This window comes from Cyanistes caeruleus, chromosome 7, assembly GCF_971803275.1.
Source record: "Cyanistes caeruleus chromosome 7, bCyaCae1.hap1.1, whole genome shotgun sequence".
Taxonomy (NCBI): Eukaryota; Metazoa; Chordata; class Aves; order Passeriformes; family Paridae; genus Cyanistes; species Cyanistes caeruleus.
The window spans coordinates 20,455,422-20,473,838 of NC_141707.1; the positions used below are offsets into that span (position 1 = coordinate 20,455,422).

The 18,417-nt window shown below is 38.9% G+C and overlaps 1 protein-coding gene across 6 annotated transcripts in view; it reads left to right on the plus strand.

Moving 5' to 3' along the window:
• The window catches only part of OLA1 (Obg like ATPase 1), a 128,346-nt gene that overhangs the window by 33,889 nt on the left and 76,040 nt on the right, over positions 1–18,417 (plus strand). For 4 of the 6 annotated variants that reach the window (XM_086897818.1, XM_086897819.1, XM_086897822.1 and 1 more), the window contains 3 exons: positions 969–1,069; positions 2,759–2,902; positions 11,636–11,763. In XM_086897818.1, the coding sequence (XP_086753944.1) occupies positions 969–1,069; positions 2,759–2,902; positions 11,636–11,763 (373 nt within the window). Of the gene's footprint in view, positions 1–249; positions 741–968; positions 1,070–2,758; positions 2,903–11,635; positions 11,764–18,417 lie in introns of those variants that run through there. The other 2 variants (XM_086897821.1, XM_086897824.1) reach the window with 2 other exon arrangements.

The following is an 18,417-nucleotide window of genomic DNA, read 5'->3' on the forward strand; positions in this document are numbered from 1 at the left end:
TTAATGTTTCATCTCTTCTTCATACCCTATGTTATTCCTAGATTAGTTTATTAATTTGCCATGTAAATTGTTGTAATCACAATGTATACACAAGGATTCTCCTCCTGACCATACACCTTTTAATCTAGATAACCATGCACAAAAATCTAGTGGTGTGCCTAAGCGCCAGCGCTCCTTTGAATCCAAAAAGCCTATGGCAGTTCTCTGGGCATTGGGCATTTCCTACTCCAGCGCCTCCTGCTCTGCTGCAGGATTAATGCATTGGCAAACAGGACCTTAGCCTGGAGGAGGCTCAGCGCTGACCTTATCACTCTCTACAACTCTCTGGAAGGGTCAGCCTTTCCTCCCAGCCACCCAGTGACAGGATTAGAGGATACGGTCTTCTTCAGCTGTGCCAGGGGAGGTTCAGCCTGGACATTACGAGGAGTTTCTTCACAGAAAGGGTGATTAGATGTTGGAATGGACTGCCCACGGAGGTGGTAGAGTTGCCGTCCCGGAAGTGTTTTAAGGAAAGACTGGATATGGCAGTCAGTGCCACGGTGTAGTTCTCAACGTTGTATTTGGTCATATTTGTGTGAGCGCTCCGCAGTTCCGCGGGCCGCTCTGTGCCGGGCGGGGCCGGGGCTTGGCCCCTCCCGCCCGGCGTGACCTTTGCCCCGCGGCGGCCCCGCCCCTTCCGCCGGCGCGTCCGCGTGCGAGGGGCCGCTGGCGCCGTTGCTCCGAGGCGGCTCCGCGCCGAGGTGAGCCGGAAGCGCGGGCACGGCCGCAGCGCCCGGCCGCAGGGAGCCCCGCTCGGCCGCCGCCCGCCGCCGCGCCCCCGGGCGCCGCCGCCGCGCGGGTGTCTCCCCTCGGCTTCCCGGAGGCGCAGGCCCCGGCTGGGCCGCTGCGCCGTGCCGGGAGGGGACGGGGCGTGGAGGGTGCGCGGGGCTGTCGCGGGGAGCTCAGTGTACCCTCCTCTGTGTTTGCAGATGCCCCCGAAAAAGGGAGGCGACGGCGTTAAGTCTCACCCGATTATCGGAAGGTTCGGGACGTCCCTGAAGATCGGGATCGTCGGGCTGCCGAACGTGGGGTAGGTGTTCGGGGACGGGCGGGGAGGCTCCTCGCTGTCCCCGCGTCTGCCCCTACGCCGGGGAAGGACCTGAGACGCTGTCTGGGTGCAGACAGATGCGGATACGAGCTGAGGGACACAAGTCTTGCTGCTCCGTGATGGACTTCCATCTTTATTTAGCTGGGAGTACTTGCAGGTGGAGCGACGCAAAACTGGCAGTGATAGGCAGGCGTGTACAAGTCTGGACAAGATAATAGTGACGGGTTTAAAGAAAGGAAAAGTCTTAGTAATTGCTGAGTTTTATAAAACGCTATGCCCTTTGCATTTCCCTACTCCACTGTTGTGTATGTCTAATGCATGCTTTCATGCAAATACTTAGGCACACGTGCACAGCAAATTCCTTTTATATTTTGGGGTTATGTGCACAGGAAGGGATTAGTTATTCGGTGTCATTAGCGGTGAAGGGTACTTTCTTGAGACTTCTTCAGAGTTTGTAGTAAGACAAACCTAAGTGACAGTTTGGAAGAGATGATGGAATGCTAATAATTGATTTCTGTCATGCTTCTCATCTGTATTTGTTGTGGCTCCTCACAGGAGTTGTACTTGAAAAGGAGAATGAATTGATCACCTGGAGGATATACATGTAAAACTTTTTGGTATTAGTTTGTGTATCCTATTTACTAAGAAAAGGTCTCAGCATTCTCAGTCTTTAAATCTTAAACAAGTTAAAAGCCAAACTTTTGTGCGTGTCTTAAAGCTGGAAGCATTGTTTTCTTATGTTTTCGTTCTCATTTGTTCTGTTTTTCAGGGTGTAGCTAAGATGTACTTCATAAAGGAACTAATTAGCTGTAGCGTTGTACTGCATGTCAATGGGGATAAATAGTATTTTCAATTATATTATGATGTAACTTCGAAAGAAAATTGTTAGTGACTTTTGAGCATGTTGGCTGTACACAGAGCAGCTCTGAAAAACACAACAACCTGAATATTTATTGTAGAAGATTTGTGAGTTAATAAAAGAATATTGCTCTTAATAATGCCAGCTAACAAGATAATCTGTTACTTGGTTTAAGGGAAAGTGTTCTCTTTTCTTCCCCTTGGTAGAGTACTCATAGGCTTGTTTCCACTGATATTTAACAAGGATGAAAATAGTGTGGTAAGGTATAGCTGTGTCTTCCTATGCACAAAAGATTATTTGTAATTGATTAACTGATATGGTTTGCTTTCTGTGCCACTTTTTTCTCTTTTCATTGTTGACTTTTATTGCTTAGACACTGAAATTGTGTTACAATGCAAATAAATCTGAAGGAACAATATACTTGTGGAAAGGGTGAGTCATGGCAAAACTGGTTAAAAAAAAAAAGTTTCAAGCATCTTTACTAGTGTCTCACTGTACTTGAAGAAAGTGAGAAATAGCCAGTAGGGCTGTGCATTGCTTTTGGCTTATTTTTTTTTTTTTGCTTACATGTGTATGCAATGTACTTACATAGGGGAGTTTTAAAGGATAGGGAAGAGAGGTAAACATCACTGGGTTTCAGTGGTCATTTCAGATGCATGTGTCTTCTGCTAGAATCAGGGGAATGGTCACTGCTGTGGAAGTAAATGGAAAGCTCAGTATCGCTTTGGGTTACAACAAGATGTGGTTTAATCCAGTACTTTTAAATGCTTCTAAGTTGAACTACTTTAAGAACGTTTGTATGTCATTTATAGGAAATCGACGTTTTTCAATGTGTTAACAAAGAGTCAAGCGGCAGCGGAAAATTTTCCTTTCTGTACTATTGATCCAAACGAGAGTCGAGTACCTGTGCCAGATGACAGATTTGACTTCCTATGCCAGTATCACAAACCTCCGAGGTAATTTTTAATATTTTTCTTTAGTTAGGTAGCTGAAATAGTATTACTGAACCAAAAACGTTTTATAAAAGTTTAATGTAACTGTAATGTCTAGAAGTTTGTTCCTGACATCTGTTTTAGAATGTGAAATTATATGTCTCCCTGGATTACACCTTTCTGATGCCCCCGATATGACTTTTATTGTATATGAATGATAAATGTAGGAGCTCTCAGCTGTTGCTCAGCACCATTTGGTGCTGGTGTCCCTGTCTTTGAAGGTGGCTGCTCCCAGGTGTCTTGGAGTATCTTCTGAAGAGATTTGGAAAATGAACAGTAGTGGACATACCAAACTTGTCATAACGTTGCTCATTTGAAAGATTTCCACCCTATACTTAGAAACATTCAGAATATTGTATGTGCTGTAGGTATATATATATGCCTATATATATATATACACACCTATATATATATAGCTAGCTAAACAAGTACCTGTCATTATCCCTGCATCCTCAGTTATTTTGCAGTAAGTTTTATGGGCAGTCTTTTTTGTCCCTGATTTTCTTTCTCTTTAGTAGGCTCTGCTACTTGTTCTGTGGTATCTCCTAGGATAGTCCTACACTACATCTCTTCTGATTCTTTCATTATTCTAGGAGTGTATTCATTTTGTCACATCATTTTTTTTTGCTATTGGCTGTAATCTGCTGTGTATGTTCCATGTGGAAACTTTTTCTTAGCTTGAACAGCAAAATTTAAGGTGCTTTCAAAAAACAGGAGCTTAAATAGGGAATTGTGACTCATTTATTTTAGTTTGCAATTACTTGCAGAGATATCTTAAATCAAGTGAATGTACATAAATCATAGGGCAAGCTAGCATGCACGTGTGTACTTCTTTTCAACTCTTAGGCCTCAATTTTAGTGCCAGATCTCACCCACAGTTAAAAAAGATTGATTAGTTGCTAACCAAAAGTCCATTTTCTGACTTAATTTTCAGGTCTAAAGAAGCTGTTTCCGTCTGTAACTATTGTGCAGTTTTAAAATACTGCATTAACGTGAAGCTGTTTGTTCAAGTGGATTGTTATAACGTGTAATCTTGTTTTTCCTGCTCAAGTCAGTGTTAAGCATGATGGTTACTGCATGGATCTTTAAAACAAAACTGCTGAATTAGAGGCAGAGCTTTCAGGCTGTTGACTGTCCAGAGATAGTGGTGTGGCATTTAAATTTGGTTGACAGTTTTCTTCTAGCTTGTACTATTAATGCTGCTTTGGCCATCTCAGTAATACCTTTTTCTTCTCACTTAGCTATGAACAGCTACTCCCAAATTAATAGTTGAAGTGACAAAGAGATCTCTCCCCTCACCCTGCCTTTGGCCATCTATCTTTACAGGACAGGGAATAATAATAGAAAATTATTCTTCTCTCCCTCTCTCCTCATCACTCTAAAATATTAATGAAAATATTTTTTCATTTTATTTTACTGAGTCTGCATTCAGTAAATACACTGAGTTTGATAACAAGGTGGATAATCAGCTTTTATTTGAAGGGTCTTTTTCTACAGACATTTGTTATTTAAAGTTGGGATGGATGTGGGCATTAGTGGATAGTTCAGCTCTTTATTAGGAATTCACTGATGCTGCTTATATGACTTCTGTATTTCACTGTAACAGTAATAAAGCAGAGATAATTAGCGGTAGTCCAGTAGGACACCAGACTGAAGGAGCTTACTGAGCTGTTTGTGCTTGTCTGCCTGAGACAAACTCAGGAAAAGAAGGCTGTAGTCACAAAGATAGGCTACTGAATTGTAATTTAAATGTCTTAATTTCTCTGCATAGTCTTGATTTTGTTCTTCATCTTTATGTAATATGTTCTGTGGTAATTTTCTACTTGTTTAGATTAGTAGATGTAATCCATCTGTGCACACAGAATGTTTATAAACAGTGAATTCTCTTTAAATTGGACTCTTGTCTAGCCTCAAGATTTTGTCTTTCAAAATCTAAAGCATTTGGATTTTTATTTTCCATATGTTACACTTAGTCTTCACAGAAATGCAGTCATTGTTGGGAGATGGGGAAAAGCATTTTGTCTTGGTGACTTTGTCTTAACTGAGATAGTGTGATAGGACAAAGTGATCGAGCCTTGGTGCCTGCCGTGAGCTGGGAGAGGGACAGGGCTGGGCTTGCAGTTGCTGTCTGTCCTGCTGAGCTGGGATTGCTCTGACTGACTCTATTGCCAGGGCCCCACTTGTATGAGTTGTGGCTCTTCTGCCATTGGAGGAAGAGTTGGGATCTTCAGGTACAGTTTGTTGCTTGACGATCCATTCCTCCCTCCAAAAGAGGAGAGCCTCAGCTTGGTTGGGACTGACTGTTGTGCTGTTACTTGTTAGACCATACTGAAACCTGACTGATAATAACTGGAAATGAAATTGTTTGTACATGTAATCACATAGGCAAAAATTTAGAGACTGTTATCAACAGGTAGATCTGTACTTAATCAATTAAGGTACACTGGCAGAACTTGTAACCTGTGCTTTTTTTCTTTCTGCAGCAGTGGGATGTATGTGACTGTTGACAATAAATAAGTTGAATGATATAGACTGTACGCAGAAGGTGGGCTCTAAGAACTTACAGTAAAAGCTGCTATGTTGTTGCCAAATGATGTAGATGATTTCTTTGAGCTTTAGTGTTATTACTGCTTGCATTTTGGTGTGAATGAAACTGGATACTAAAAAAATATTAATATATTAAACACAATTCTGAATGCTTGTTATTTTAAGGTATTTGTTTATAGCTTGTTACTAACTATATGTATTTAAATTACTTATTTGTTTCTTGTGAATTTCATACAATGCTCAGTGAAAACTCATTTGTTACATTGTGCCCACACGTAGCTTTCTCAGAAAGGAGATGGCTGATTTTTTATTTTGTTGTCCTCCTACCCCTGTTACTGCAGTACAGGTACTTTCAAGCAAGGTTTTACAAACTAATGATTGGATTAGTTCTGGTTTAGTAACTGGAAAGAGAGTATTTTCTGTAGACTGATTCACTTCAGCAGGAACTAAAGCAGAAAGGTGTATTTTCCCCCACCTATCTATGAATACTAAGTAGGTAGCAGGGTAAGGTCTGCTAATTCTGTAATGGAAAAGAGATGTTTTTCATCTCAACAAGTAGCTCCTGACATGAAAATTATGACATGGAAGCCAGAAAGAGTTGCTCTGTTAACTGCAATTAATATTTTATGGGACACAGAGTGTTTAGGAGTGATGGGTATCTCACACGAAAAAACAACTGTGTATATAGTACATCTGAAGAAATTTTAGTAATTTAATAAAAGCTCTAATAAAGCTATTTTTTTGTGTATTTTTTGTTCTAAATTTAATTAAAATGCTGCTTAATCACCTTAAACTTAGAACTATTTTTTTAGTGCAAGTATGTCAAACTCAATTAATTTGAACAGTGATTTGTGTCCTGACAAACAGCTTGAAGGTCTCTGGGTGTAGGTACCCACCAGTCTTAGCCCATAGGTCCACAACCTATTGCCACAGTTCTAGTGTGCTGTGCCTGACCAGGAGATGTGCCTCAGGTGATGCTGGAGTCCTGCCTCAAAACAATTTTCACTGAGGTGGTAGAGGAAACAGCAGTTTCCTCTTTATTTCATTGATTTTTTGACCCAATAATCTCCTCACTGCAATTAATTGCATTTTTTCTGCCTTAAGCTGCATGACAGACTAAAAGAAGTATTCCTGAAGAAGCCCTGTAAACCTAAGGTAATTAACATACAGCCTAACTGTAAGTGATTACACCTAGTAACTGCACTGGCTGATAGGAATCAGCCTGTCTGAAAATATTAATAAAAAAGTGTTATTAAAGAGTTATGTTTCTGCTTCCTCCCTTGCTTAAAATCAGATGAGATTATAAGCAGGAGTGTGTCGAGAGAAGGGATTAATCAAATTACTTAAAAAGTTGTTAATATTTGTTTCATTCCTTGTTTGCACTCGTGAGTTGCCTTACACACATTCACAAACACAAAGCTTATTGCAACCACAAACATTTCTATTCCACCTAGACTATTTCTCATCTATCTTGCATGTCCTTTTCAGATTTAAATTTTAAAGCAATTTTGGTTATCTCAAAGGAGAATAATATCTAAATTGCAGCTACTCCTCTTCAACTCCAGAAATGTCTGTTATACTTCAGGATCTCTGTCTTTTTTGTCAGCAGATTGCTTTGATTTGTTTTGTTGCATTGCAGATTGATAAAATTAAGTCATTTGGATCTTTAGTTCTCAAGTCCTGGTTACTGAACTAAATCTGAGTAAATCCCATTGCTGTCTAGATCATGAAATTCCTCTGCAATATTAAATGAAAGTTCCCTTGAACTCATTGTAGGATAGCAAACTCAGATACCTTATAAAGTTTTAAAGTCAAAATTATGTAATCAGTTGCTGGAAAGCATTTTGTAGAAACCAGCTCAGCAGTGGGGCTTTCTGAGGGACATCATGTGGGGACTATGTTTAAAAAGAGGGTTTATGTACATGGAAACCATGTGTAGTTTCAAAGTGAGAGATCAATAACTTTTAGCAGGCTGGAACCCCAACATATTAGCATCTGTAAAAAAAATCCCATTTTTTAAAATAGAAAATTACTGGAAATTGGTAACTATGTCCTGTTGTTAATGTTCTTTTTCCTTAGGTTTTACTGAGTTTGCCTGCTCTTCAGTTCTGAGCCTGTCCAAATCGGCTGGGCTGTGATGTGTGTTCTAGCATTGCTTACTTGTCAGCAGTGAATGAAAAGTCTTAAGTAATGATGACTTGAGCCATCTTTTCTGCCTGATGGGAGAAGGCAAAATTTAATTAGTTGTATTTTGTTGGTGTAATAACTTACTGAATAGTTTGAGAACATGGGTGTTTGGTACAGGACATGGAGTATGTGTTGTAATCCACACTGAATCTCTTACCTTGTTATAATTCATATAAGCACAATTTAATTAGCAGATTTTTCACTTCTGGTTCATGTGTCATTAGCTTCAAGGCTTGTTTGTCAGTACCATGGATAAAATGCTATTAATGAAATCATTCTTGCATAGAAATGACCAGGGTTTATCTGCAGTACCTAGTTCTTTGGCAGAAGACTCCTTTAGCTGCCCAGTGAGGAGTTCTGCTTACATTGGTCAAAACTGCTTACAGGATTGATTGTGGGAGCTGTAATTGGGAGTACACTCTCCTGGAAGAGGGAGTTCCAAACTGTTCTGTTTGGAAATGAGCCAAAAATAGCAGGACAGACTGAGATTTGAATGGCTCTCAAAGAGATTGTCACAATATACATGTTCTCTTTCTGTGTTGCTGGTTTTACTTCATGTCATTTTTGAATGGTAACAGATAACTCATAAGTTGTATGAATTTTCAGAAAGGAAGAAGGATTTCTATTTTCTGCAAAATATGTCACCCTACAGGTGCATAAGCCTCTTATCCCTGAAAATGCCCTAACCACTGAACTGCAAAACTGTATTTTGTCTGGCCCAGTGAGTCTTGTGCTCTTTACTGCAGGGTTGCTCATACAGTGAAGGTGGTACACTAACACAAACTTAATGCTAATGGCTTTCAAAGTGAGGTAAAAAATCCCTACTCAAGGATTTTATATATATGGTTAAAATACAGAGCTACTTCTGGATTTGGTGTTCTGCTTCATATTATAAATCCTTGTGACATGCTTTATGGTAGATTGGTGTTGCACTGATTTGTACAAATGATCAGTTGATGCCACCTGTTTGTGATGATCATTTGAGACTCAGTGACATTATGCTAATGCTGACTAACGAATCTTAAGAAATGGAAATTAATTTGTTTAGAGGAGGAGAAAAAAAAGCAAAATGCAGTTAAGTGTTTAATAAACCTTATTCAAGATGCACAGTACTTTCCCTCCATTCTCTGCAGTGTTTTCAATTTATTTAGTTTCATAATGTTTACTCATTGTCCTTCAGCGTACAGGCAAGTGTGCCTAGCTTGTGCCTTTTTCTACTTTTCTGTGTATTCATCTTTCTGCCGTGAAACAGAGATTTAGACCCCGGAAGGTGTCTGTCCTGGGGATAGTTTTAATTTGCTTGGAATGTGAGCTTTGTGATACCCGAAGTGAAGGTGAGAAAGCCCCTGGGAGCCCACACACTTCAAAGGTCTCTTGCTTGTATTACTTAACTGTGGAAGAAATGAGCTGGGGTTTTCTTTCCATTGTGCAGCAAATGAGCTTGATTCTGGTGATTCTGGTGCATATGAAGGTATCTGCCTTGCTCTAATGTGGCATCTTTGTAGTGAAAGTGTGAATTGTTCTGATGGCTAGCCAGGAGCTTAATCCTACTAGAAGGGTGAGAGGGGAGCATGTTTCTTACACTGCCCTTGTTTTCCTTAAAACAGTTTAAAATGACAATGGAGAAGTGCTTTAAAGAGTGGCATTTTTCTGTCTTGCTTCTGAGTGAGTAGTTATGAGGCAAAAAGCAAGGACTGAGAAGTTGCCCCAGGTTTCTTCTGAAGTGTGTTAAGTTCTGTTTGTATCATGCAAAAGGAGTTCCTGGGTTAATACATTAATATTTACTGGCTTCTGTCTTCAGAATGAGAATTACTCTTGGTAGTGTCTTAAATAAGTGTTTGTTCTGTGTTTATGTACTAGTAGTTAAAAAGACATAGTGGGACAAAAATGTGAAATGTGCAAAATTGCTTCACTTCGGAGTATACTTATATTCCCGTTACTTTGACTGCATTCCACAGCATAAACTTGCAGCACACAATATCTGTCTTCCCAAGGATGGGCCCTTCTTTCTGTGGGCCTAGTGAATCTTAAAGTCACTATTGTGTTACCTGAATTTAAGTAACATACTGTAGTGTGTTACATAATTGCTTCTTTCTAAGTACATCACAAAAATATTAATTACATGAAATTAATTTCATAATCATTAAGTTCCTAGTTTATTATACTGGACAGGTTTAATGACACTTAGAACTTCATCTTCACAAACAGAAGGATTTAGTCCAGATCTTGCATTGTGACATTATTTTACTTGAAAGAAATAATTTTTCTTTGGAAGCGTTAAAGCAAGATTGCAAACAAAACCTTTAGGTCACCAGTCTTCCAGAAATAATTGGTAAAATCAAACAGATTCTAGTGAATCATCTCTCCCCAAATTAGAGAGTTGATTTGAAGTGAGGAAGCACATCTGCTGATTTATTTGCTGTCAAATAGAAGTGGGGTAGCACCAAAGAAAAAAAAGTTGGAATATTTTGTTCTAACTAAGTCAGTTGTTCAGAGCAGGGACAATGATCCATAGATTTCTGTAACTACATTTTTTTTCTCTCTGGGCTCAAACTGCCATACCAGGCACTGTGCTGAGAAGGGTGATTTTCCTGCTGGCAGAGTTACAGATTTGACAGCAGTCATGTTGTCAAATATTTCAGTATTTGAAAAAAACTATTTATCAGCAAGTGGTCACACTAATGAAAATAAAGCTCGGTTTGGGCTGTGGACAAAAAAGATTTCAGAAGTGTAGTACTGCCTAGGTCATACCTTCATTCTCACCTTTGTGGTTGTTTCTCTCTGTGGGCAGCACTGCACAGCTCATGTCGGCTTCAGGGCGGTCACACCCTTCTCCGTGGGGGTGTGTGGGTCTGTTTCCTGCTATACTTACTGCCAGTAAAATAGTGAGCTTCTGTATTAGCCCTAGCGTGGTCTTAATGAAATATAATGGTGATGAAGTGTTTGATGGGAATAAATTACTCTTCCAGCTATTTATTTTGGAGCCATCAAGCTGGAGATCTTGAGATGGTGGTGGGCAGTTTCTGGCTGTTCGCAAGTGAGGGATTTGCAGCATTTCAGTGTGGTTCTGTCTCTGCCACTGTTCATGATGTTGATGTTATTTGCATAGAGCATATGAAGGTGCTTTTAGTCAACACCTTATCACAAAGTTCTAGTTTCTTTGGATTTCTTTCTGACTCAGCTGGATTTTGAGAAGTAATTGGTTTAGAGTATACATGAAAAGTTTAATGCCCATTAAGTTATTTTTTCATTTTTTAACAAGTTGAGAATTTGTGGAGGATAGAAGGTTTGCAGTTTATAAATTTCCCATAACTTTAAAAGCTTTTTTCTGTTTTTGTCAGCTAATTTTTACTTGATGACTGTACTGTTAGTGCTGTAAAAAATGTCATGTGAATGTCTGCTTAACCCTTTGCTGTTCACTATGGTGGAAAACATCACAGCTGTTTATATTATAATACCACCTTAATTTACCTGCTTTTTTTTCCAAATTGTTTGCATAACCCTGATCACTGCTAATTTAATCAGCACTGTAATAAAAAAAAAAAAAAAAGTGCTGTTCTGAGAAGGTTACATAACCTACTGAACTAAATTGTAACCCTGGAGGTGTGCAATAGCAGAGTGCAGTGGGCTTTTCTATCTTATCACTTTGGTCCTGAGAAAACTGTGCATTACACAACATATTTATGCCTTAGTCTTCCAGGCCTGCTTGATTATTGTATAGTTGTCTTTATGATTCCACACTTCAAAACTAGTTTACTTAATTTTACATAAATATTTACAGAGAACTTAGAGAATGGATGTTTTGCAAGGGATGGGGGGAATTTTGTCTTACGCATTCCATACTGTGATGTTTAACTTGTTCCAGAAAAGAACTGTTGGATTTTCATGGTCTGAATTTACTTCTGTGCCAAAAACTTCAGCTAATACGCTTTAGTAATGGAACTTCTAACTTTTATATTTCAGCAAAATTCCAGCATTTTTGAATGTGGTGGATATTGCTGGCCTTGTGAAAGGAGCCCACACTGGACAAGGCTTAGGAAATTCCTTCTTGTCTCACATTAACGCCTGTGATGGGATCTTTCATCTGATGCGTATGTAAACTTACTTACCTGTTTTCTCTAGCTTAAGAACAGAATTGTTGTAATAACTGTGGAGCAAATACTCATTACAATTTAACTTCTACCGTTAACTTCAAAGCCATCAGGTCTTGGGTTTTTCCAGCCAAGACAATCCTCATCCTCTGCTATCTAACAGGTACGCCTTTCTTCATTAGCCTCGTACTGAAGAATTAAAAAGAAACTGGGTTTTTGGAAATCTGCAGTAATGATTTGTATTTTCTTTTGCCAGCAATGCATGGAAGTTTACTTGTTTAATTTCATGAAGAAGGAGGAATGGAATGTGTTAATAAAAGGCAGAAATGGAAGTAGAAATCTGCTGCTTTTGTAAATCCTTAAACTTTGCAGATCCTGAGAGGATGAAGTTTCTTTGTTGACTTTTACCAAAAAAGTAAATAGGGTTTGGTCCAAGTTCCTGATGAACTGTGTATCTTTGGGAACCAGTGCCCTGAAACCAACAGTCAGTTTTCAGCCTGGTGGGTGGACGCTGAACACTGAATCTCTGGAGTCACAGTAGAAAGTGGTTTAAGAAGAATTCAGGCAGGCTGCTTCTGTTCAAGGGCAATAGGCAGGGGACTGGAGGGCGAGACTTGTATGCCAGCAAGCTGAAAAGGAGGTGGTGTTGAAGATGAAGAGAAGAATGCTAAAATGGTAGGAGGAGCTGTAACAGGAAGTGATCTGGATATTGTGCGTTTTCCAAGCATGAAAAATTCAGTATTCGTTTTCATTTTATCTTGATCTGGAACACATTTTCACCTTTGAGCACCGAAAGTGTTGCTCTCTGTCTTTGTGCTGTTGTGATATGCACTACTACTGCCTGTGGTAATGGCCAGCATGGGAAGCAGAGTCCTTCAGAGAATTGGTCTTTTTTGTTTTATGGATACCAGGCATGAAGTCAGAAGCAGGTCATTGTGGATTTGTGCTGTAGACTTCTAGCTCCGCATGCCTGAGTGTAATATTGAAGAAAGGTTTGTTAAGTTTTGACTTAGCTTGGTTCAGCTGGTAATTTTGCAGAAAGCAGTTTGAGAATTAACCAAGTTGTATTGATGAAGGTAACAATTGGTAAGAAAATGGCTTGATAGGAATGGAGTTCAGTTTGATGAGACAAACTTTGGGTAGGTATTTCAGTCGTAGGCTGAAAGGTTTAATCGTGTTTTCTTTATTTATTGAGGATGTGTTAAACTGCATTCTCTTTAGGACGGAAGGTTTATCTGTGGGTTTTTTAGCTGCTATAACAAAACACTGCTGTTACCTCTTTGTGTTCTGAGATGTTTTTTGGAGAAAGCTTGTTGCCTGACCACAAGGTACACAGGTGAGCTCTTACATGGCATAAAGCTGAGGAGAATGCTGCTATCTGTTTCCACCTGGCTGGCTAATTCTCTACTTTCTTTCCTTCATTTAAGAGGAGACAATACCCCCATCTTCAAATGGCTGTGTATTTTCAATCTTCAAGTTTTTATATCCTTGTTAGAATTTTCCTGAGATATATGGTTTCCATTAAATCAATAAAAACATTGCTTATGTGCTTAAGGTATATTTCAATATATGCAAAGAAACAGGCAACACATGGCAACCACACGTGGTAGGGTAACAGGAGAAGTAAAAGGAGAGTCAAGTTTGTGTTGAGCACTGCTGTATTTTTATGATACATGATTAGTGACAGTATGAAGTAGATTCTCTTAGCTCAGCAAACAAGACAATTAAGTTTTCCCTTGCAAAACAGAGCAATCCACTCTTGTGTTTTGATACTTTCTATGGATTTTTTTCTGTAAAACTACACAAACTGAAAATGATTTACTGATATTTTTACTAAACCAGTTGGTCTCTATACACTTTAAAATAAAAATTTCAGATTTTATCCTAGTTTCTTAGGGGTAGGGGTGTAATTTAGTTTTGGTCACACCTAGTTATGAAAACCTCAGACAGATATACTTGCTTACTTACTGACTGAGTGAATGGGGATTTAATTTTGAAATGTTTGACTGTCCTGGATAGTTTGCAATCCCATAGTAAGGTACTTTCGGCTTTGTTCATCTTCCAAGATTCACAGTTTAATTTGAAACATTTCTGACAGTTCTGTTCTCCCTGTTTCAGGTGTACTGCAGTTTTAACTGAGGCAGCAGTGTTTTTTGTGGTGACAGAAAGCAGGCTGTTTGAAGGTTATCATAGTGTTTCTTCCCCAGTTTAATGGTTTTAGCCACCTTTCAACTTTTATGGCAGATTGGTCACAAGTTCTTGTCGCAAATTAGTTTCTTTGTATGGTGAACTGGAAATGGCAACTTTGTTACAAATGTAAATTTACAAATTATGCTTAAACAATACTTCAGTGAGGAAAATGGTAGATATCATTATTTAGTCCCTCCCTGCTATATCTCTGTCAAGTTTTTGAATGTACTGGATGTTAAACAGCCTCTTCATGTTTTTGAATTTCTCTTCCCACTGATATTCTGCAGTCCTAGTTTTCTAGAAAATAAGTTCCACATTTTTCTCTTACTTTTAGTTTCTTTAATGAAATCCACTCTTTCTCTTCAAAGGTACAGGACTTGGGAGGAAGCCTGTCTGTAAAAGTACTTTGCTATCAAATGCTCCTTTTCAATTAATAAAAAAACATCAGGGTTGGATGCCCAATGTTTAAAGTAGGGCAGGCAACATTGGGTTTTGTGGAAGAATCCGAGAGCTCATCTGTGCAACCCACTGGTGTGCCAGTTTTGCAGAGGATGGTGTGAGCTGCCTGCAGTGACTTGGTGCTGGAGGAGTGCAGGCAGGTAGGGCTGGGAAGCTCCTGCTTTGCTCCTCTGGAAGTGCTCTGACTTCACAGCAGAGGAGCTCCAGCTGCCTTTTAGCAGCAGGATGGGGAGTTTGGTAAGTGATAATCCGTGAAATCTTGTTCTTTGTGGTAGGAGTGAAAGAGCTATGAAGCTAGGTAAACATCCCCTGGGGTCTTACGGAAGTGACTGGTGTGACCAATGCGAATGAGTTCCTAGAGAGCTTTAATTGCTTTTACTCCAGCTTTACATTTGTTAAAACTGGAAGTGTTTAGTCCACCCCCTGGTTCTGCCTCCTTCGGGGTTTTAGGTAACTTCTAAAGGTATTTATCATTACTTAAAGCTTTGATAGCTATGGATCATGTCAGTTGAGTGTAGTCTATTCTTACTTGAAAAAAAGCACTAATCAAAACTGAGTTTGACAACATTTTTGCTGATTTTTGCTCAGCATTTAAAATCAAGTTGACTTTATTTTTTTACCATCATGAAGGTTAATGGTAACTTTTAGTGATACTGCCAGTGTTTTGATTTGCCCACAAAAATCAAAGTGATGAAAAAGTTATTTAACTGAGTAAGATACATCCTCTTTTTTCGCTTATTTTTTTGACTTCCTGTAAAAATGTGTGTATTTTCTATATAAAGATGCAAAGATCTGTAGCTTTTATATACTTGAGGCATGATGCGTTTTTTCCCTATGTTCTCTACCAAGAAGCCATACGTGCTGATTGCTGCTCCTGGAATCTGACTGCTGCTGAGAGGAGGCATGTGAGGATATCACTTAGCCACACTCCACTGCACTAACATTTCAGTGAACAAAGTATGACTTACATCTCATCTTTCCAGCATGTGTGTTCTGTGCTTTGGGAATCACAGTGGCTCAATTTATGCAGCTGTAGCTTGGCTCTGTCACTTCTAATATCTGAAGCTCCTTTTTCATCTTTATAGTGTCAAAATTCACCTTGAAATGATGTAAACATATGCCTTAAAAAAAATTCGTATTGTCTTTGACATATTTTGGTTCCATTTGTTGAAGATGCTTTGATTTTGTTTTATATTACTAAGTGTAATTGACACCTGCTAAAAAAGGTTTGCCTGCTTACAAATACAAACCTTTCACTGCTTAGTTACCAAAGTTAAAAATGTCTGCACATATCAAACTTGTTAGTGTTACACAATCAAGTTGTATTGGAGTATGCTATTGAGTTACATGATAGTTCCTACTGAAATTTTCTCTTCTTATTTATTGTTAGAGCAACTGAATTAATGTTTAATAAAACACTTGAAATAGCTCGTAGTTCAGCTGAACTTTTAGTTGGCTTTTAGTAACTTCTCCATATTAAATCCAGAAATTGTGAAAGCTTTCCAAATTGACTGACAGTTCTGTCTGTGTATTAGTCTAATGCTTGTGGATTTTTTGTTTGTATGTTTGTTTGGGTTTTTTTTTTTTTTGGTTGAATATTGTATGGTGTATTGATTTTGAGAAAAGTCTTTGCATAGGAGATTTTTCTGATCACAGAGTTATGAATATGGCGTTCTTGTGCTCCTATCAGAAAAATCATCAACAAAAGTGAAATAATTTGTATTTGCAAGACTGTTTTTGCATTGCAGGTTGCGATTTCAGAATGTCAGATCACAGAGAAAAAAACAAACTAGGAGTAATTGTCTTAGGCCATGTGTTACCTGTCTTTGAATTTTACTTCTGCACGTTCCAGTACTATGCCCACTGCCTTGGAAGAGAAGGGAGGCGATTAGTATTTGTGGAGATACATAAAAATTTGCTTATCATTAGTTTTTCCCCATTAAGAAAAATGCTTTTGTTGCAGGAGAGGAGGATTTTTCAGAGGTTGCTTAGCTGTGCTTTACTTCGGAGGTTTTATTCATGTATATCTCCTCCCTGCAGCAGCAGTTTTGTACCTGCAGGCAGAAACAGAATGCACATGTAGTGAATGATCCCTGGCTGCATCTCATCAGGCCTTTGCAACCCTCTTGGTGCTGTACCACATTCTGTGGTAGTGAGCAAATCTGGGGACAGTTCCTTCTCAAGGCAGGTGAAGTTAAGCTCTGAGGCAAACAACATTCTAGAGGGAATTCCGTATGCATACAAGGCTTTACCCCCCTTTGTAATGTCAAGTAAAAGGAAGCATGTTTGAATAAACTCTTTCTTTTTTTTTTTTTCCATTTGGATGCAGTATTCAATTTGAGGCAAAAAACCCCCACAGAATGCCCGATAAAAAAGGGATTTGAAGAGACAATGAGTCATGGAAGACTTACTCCAAAGAAGTACTGCCTTGACATGAGATTTCTTGGAGGGAAACAGATGGAGTTGTCTTTAGTGTCATGTACTAGCTTCAAGCCATCTTGGAGAGCTAGTGCTGTCCAATGCTGTTGGATTTTTCTCGCTGGATCCAAGGATGGAAGCACAGCAGACTTTTTGCTCAGAAATAATGTTGGTAGAGAGAAGAAATGCTTGTACAGACAGCTATCTGCTCAAAGAAGCTTCTTGAGAAGTAACCATTGATTTGTTTTGTTAGTGCAGCACCCAGCAGCCAAGGCAGTGGATGTAAATGAAATTGAAGTAGATTACGAGCCAGAGCAAGCATCACAGTGGCTCTTGTCATTTGTATGTGCTTACTCTTAGGATGAAGGCTGATGCTTAAAAGCAGTTGTTTGTAGAAGGATCTGAAGAGTAGAAAAGAGCCTTGTATGTATGTGCTTTGGATACTAGTACATTATTGTCCAAAATGTTGACAGTGGGATTAAAGGACCAGCATGTGATTCTTGTGAATGTTTTCTCATGCAGTTTCAAGTACTACTACTTTGAAACCTACACCTGCAAGAGGGAGGGAGACATTGTGTGCAGCAGCATCCTGTTTGATAGATCAGAGCCAGTGCAGGATCAACTAGCTTAATTTGGCCAGCTGTGGAAAACTTAACTAATCAGATTTTTCACTTAGGCAAGAAGATAATTATAGGAAGGACAATAACCTTGTATGCTGAAAAATTGCAGAAGAACATTGCAAGATGTGTTCTCATCCTTGAAGATAATGTTAGTGTGTTTGAGATGCAGGAAATCCCATTATAAAATCACCCAAATCTCCTGTTTTATTGCTGGTGTTTTTTTTTCTTTTGATGTGTCTACATGAACAAAATTTGTAGGTTTGTACTGCAGAACTGTTCGCAGTATTCTGTTTGCAGCTTTGTCTCCAACAGAGGAATGAATTTGTTTTCCTGGGCATGTGGGTGCAGATTGGGTGCTGGAAAATTGTCATCACTGTAGTGTAGTAGCTTTTGTCTTTATTGAACAGTGGATTACATTGCCAGACTATATGAAACTGATACCTGAGCTTAATCCATATTCCTCTAGGGCCAGGTAGTTACAGTTTAAAGCTCAAATAAACTCAGGTAAGTGTTAAAATAGGTTTCATTCTCAAATTTCTCACAAGTAGTTGTTCTGAGACCTGAATAAGCCTCCCCAAATATATGGATATTAGGAGCAAAAATTTGTACGTATCATATTAATCTGTGATAATTAAATAAATGTATCTCAAGGAAATACTTCTTCAGATAGAGAGAGCTATGAATGCTCAAACATTGTTATTAATAAAACAGTCCAAAATTTGTTTTATGTCGAGGTTGCCCCTTGATGCCACAAATTAAATTTTGATTGTATAGTACCTACGAGGTTTCAGTCTCAAATATTGTTAAGTCTGTAATTTTATTTAATTGCTTTAATTCTCATTGAGAAGGAAAATTACTGTTCTTGCATTCTTGTCTAGCCTTTATCATAGTTTGATAATGCTAGATTTGTTAGTTTCATGCTAATTGAAGTGGCAGTGGATTTTGGAACCCACTTCGTCATTCATCT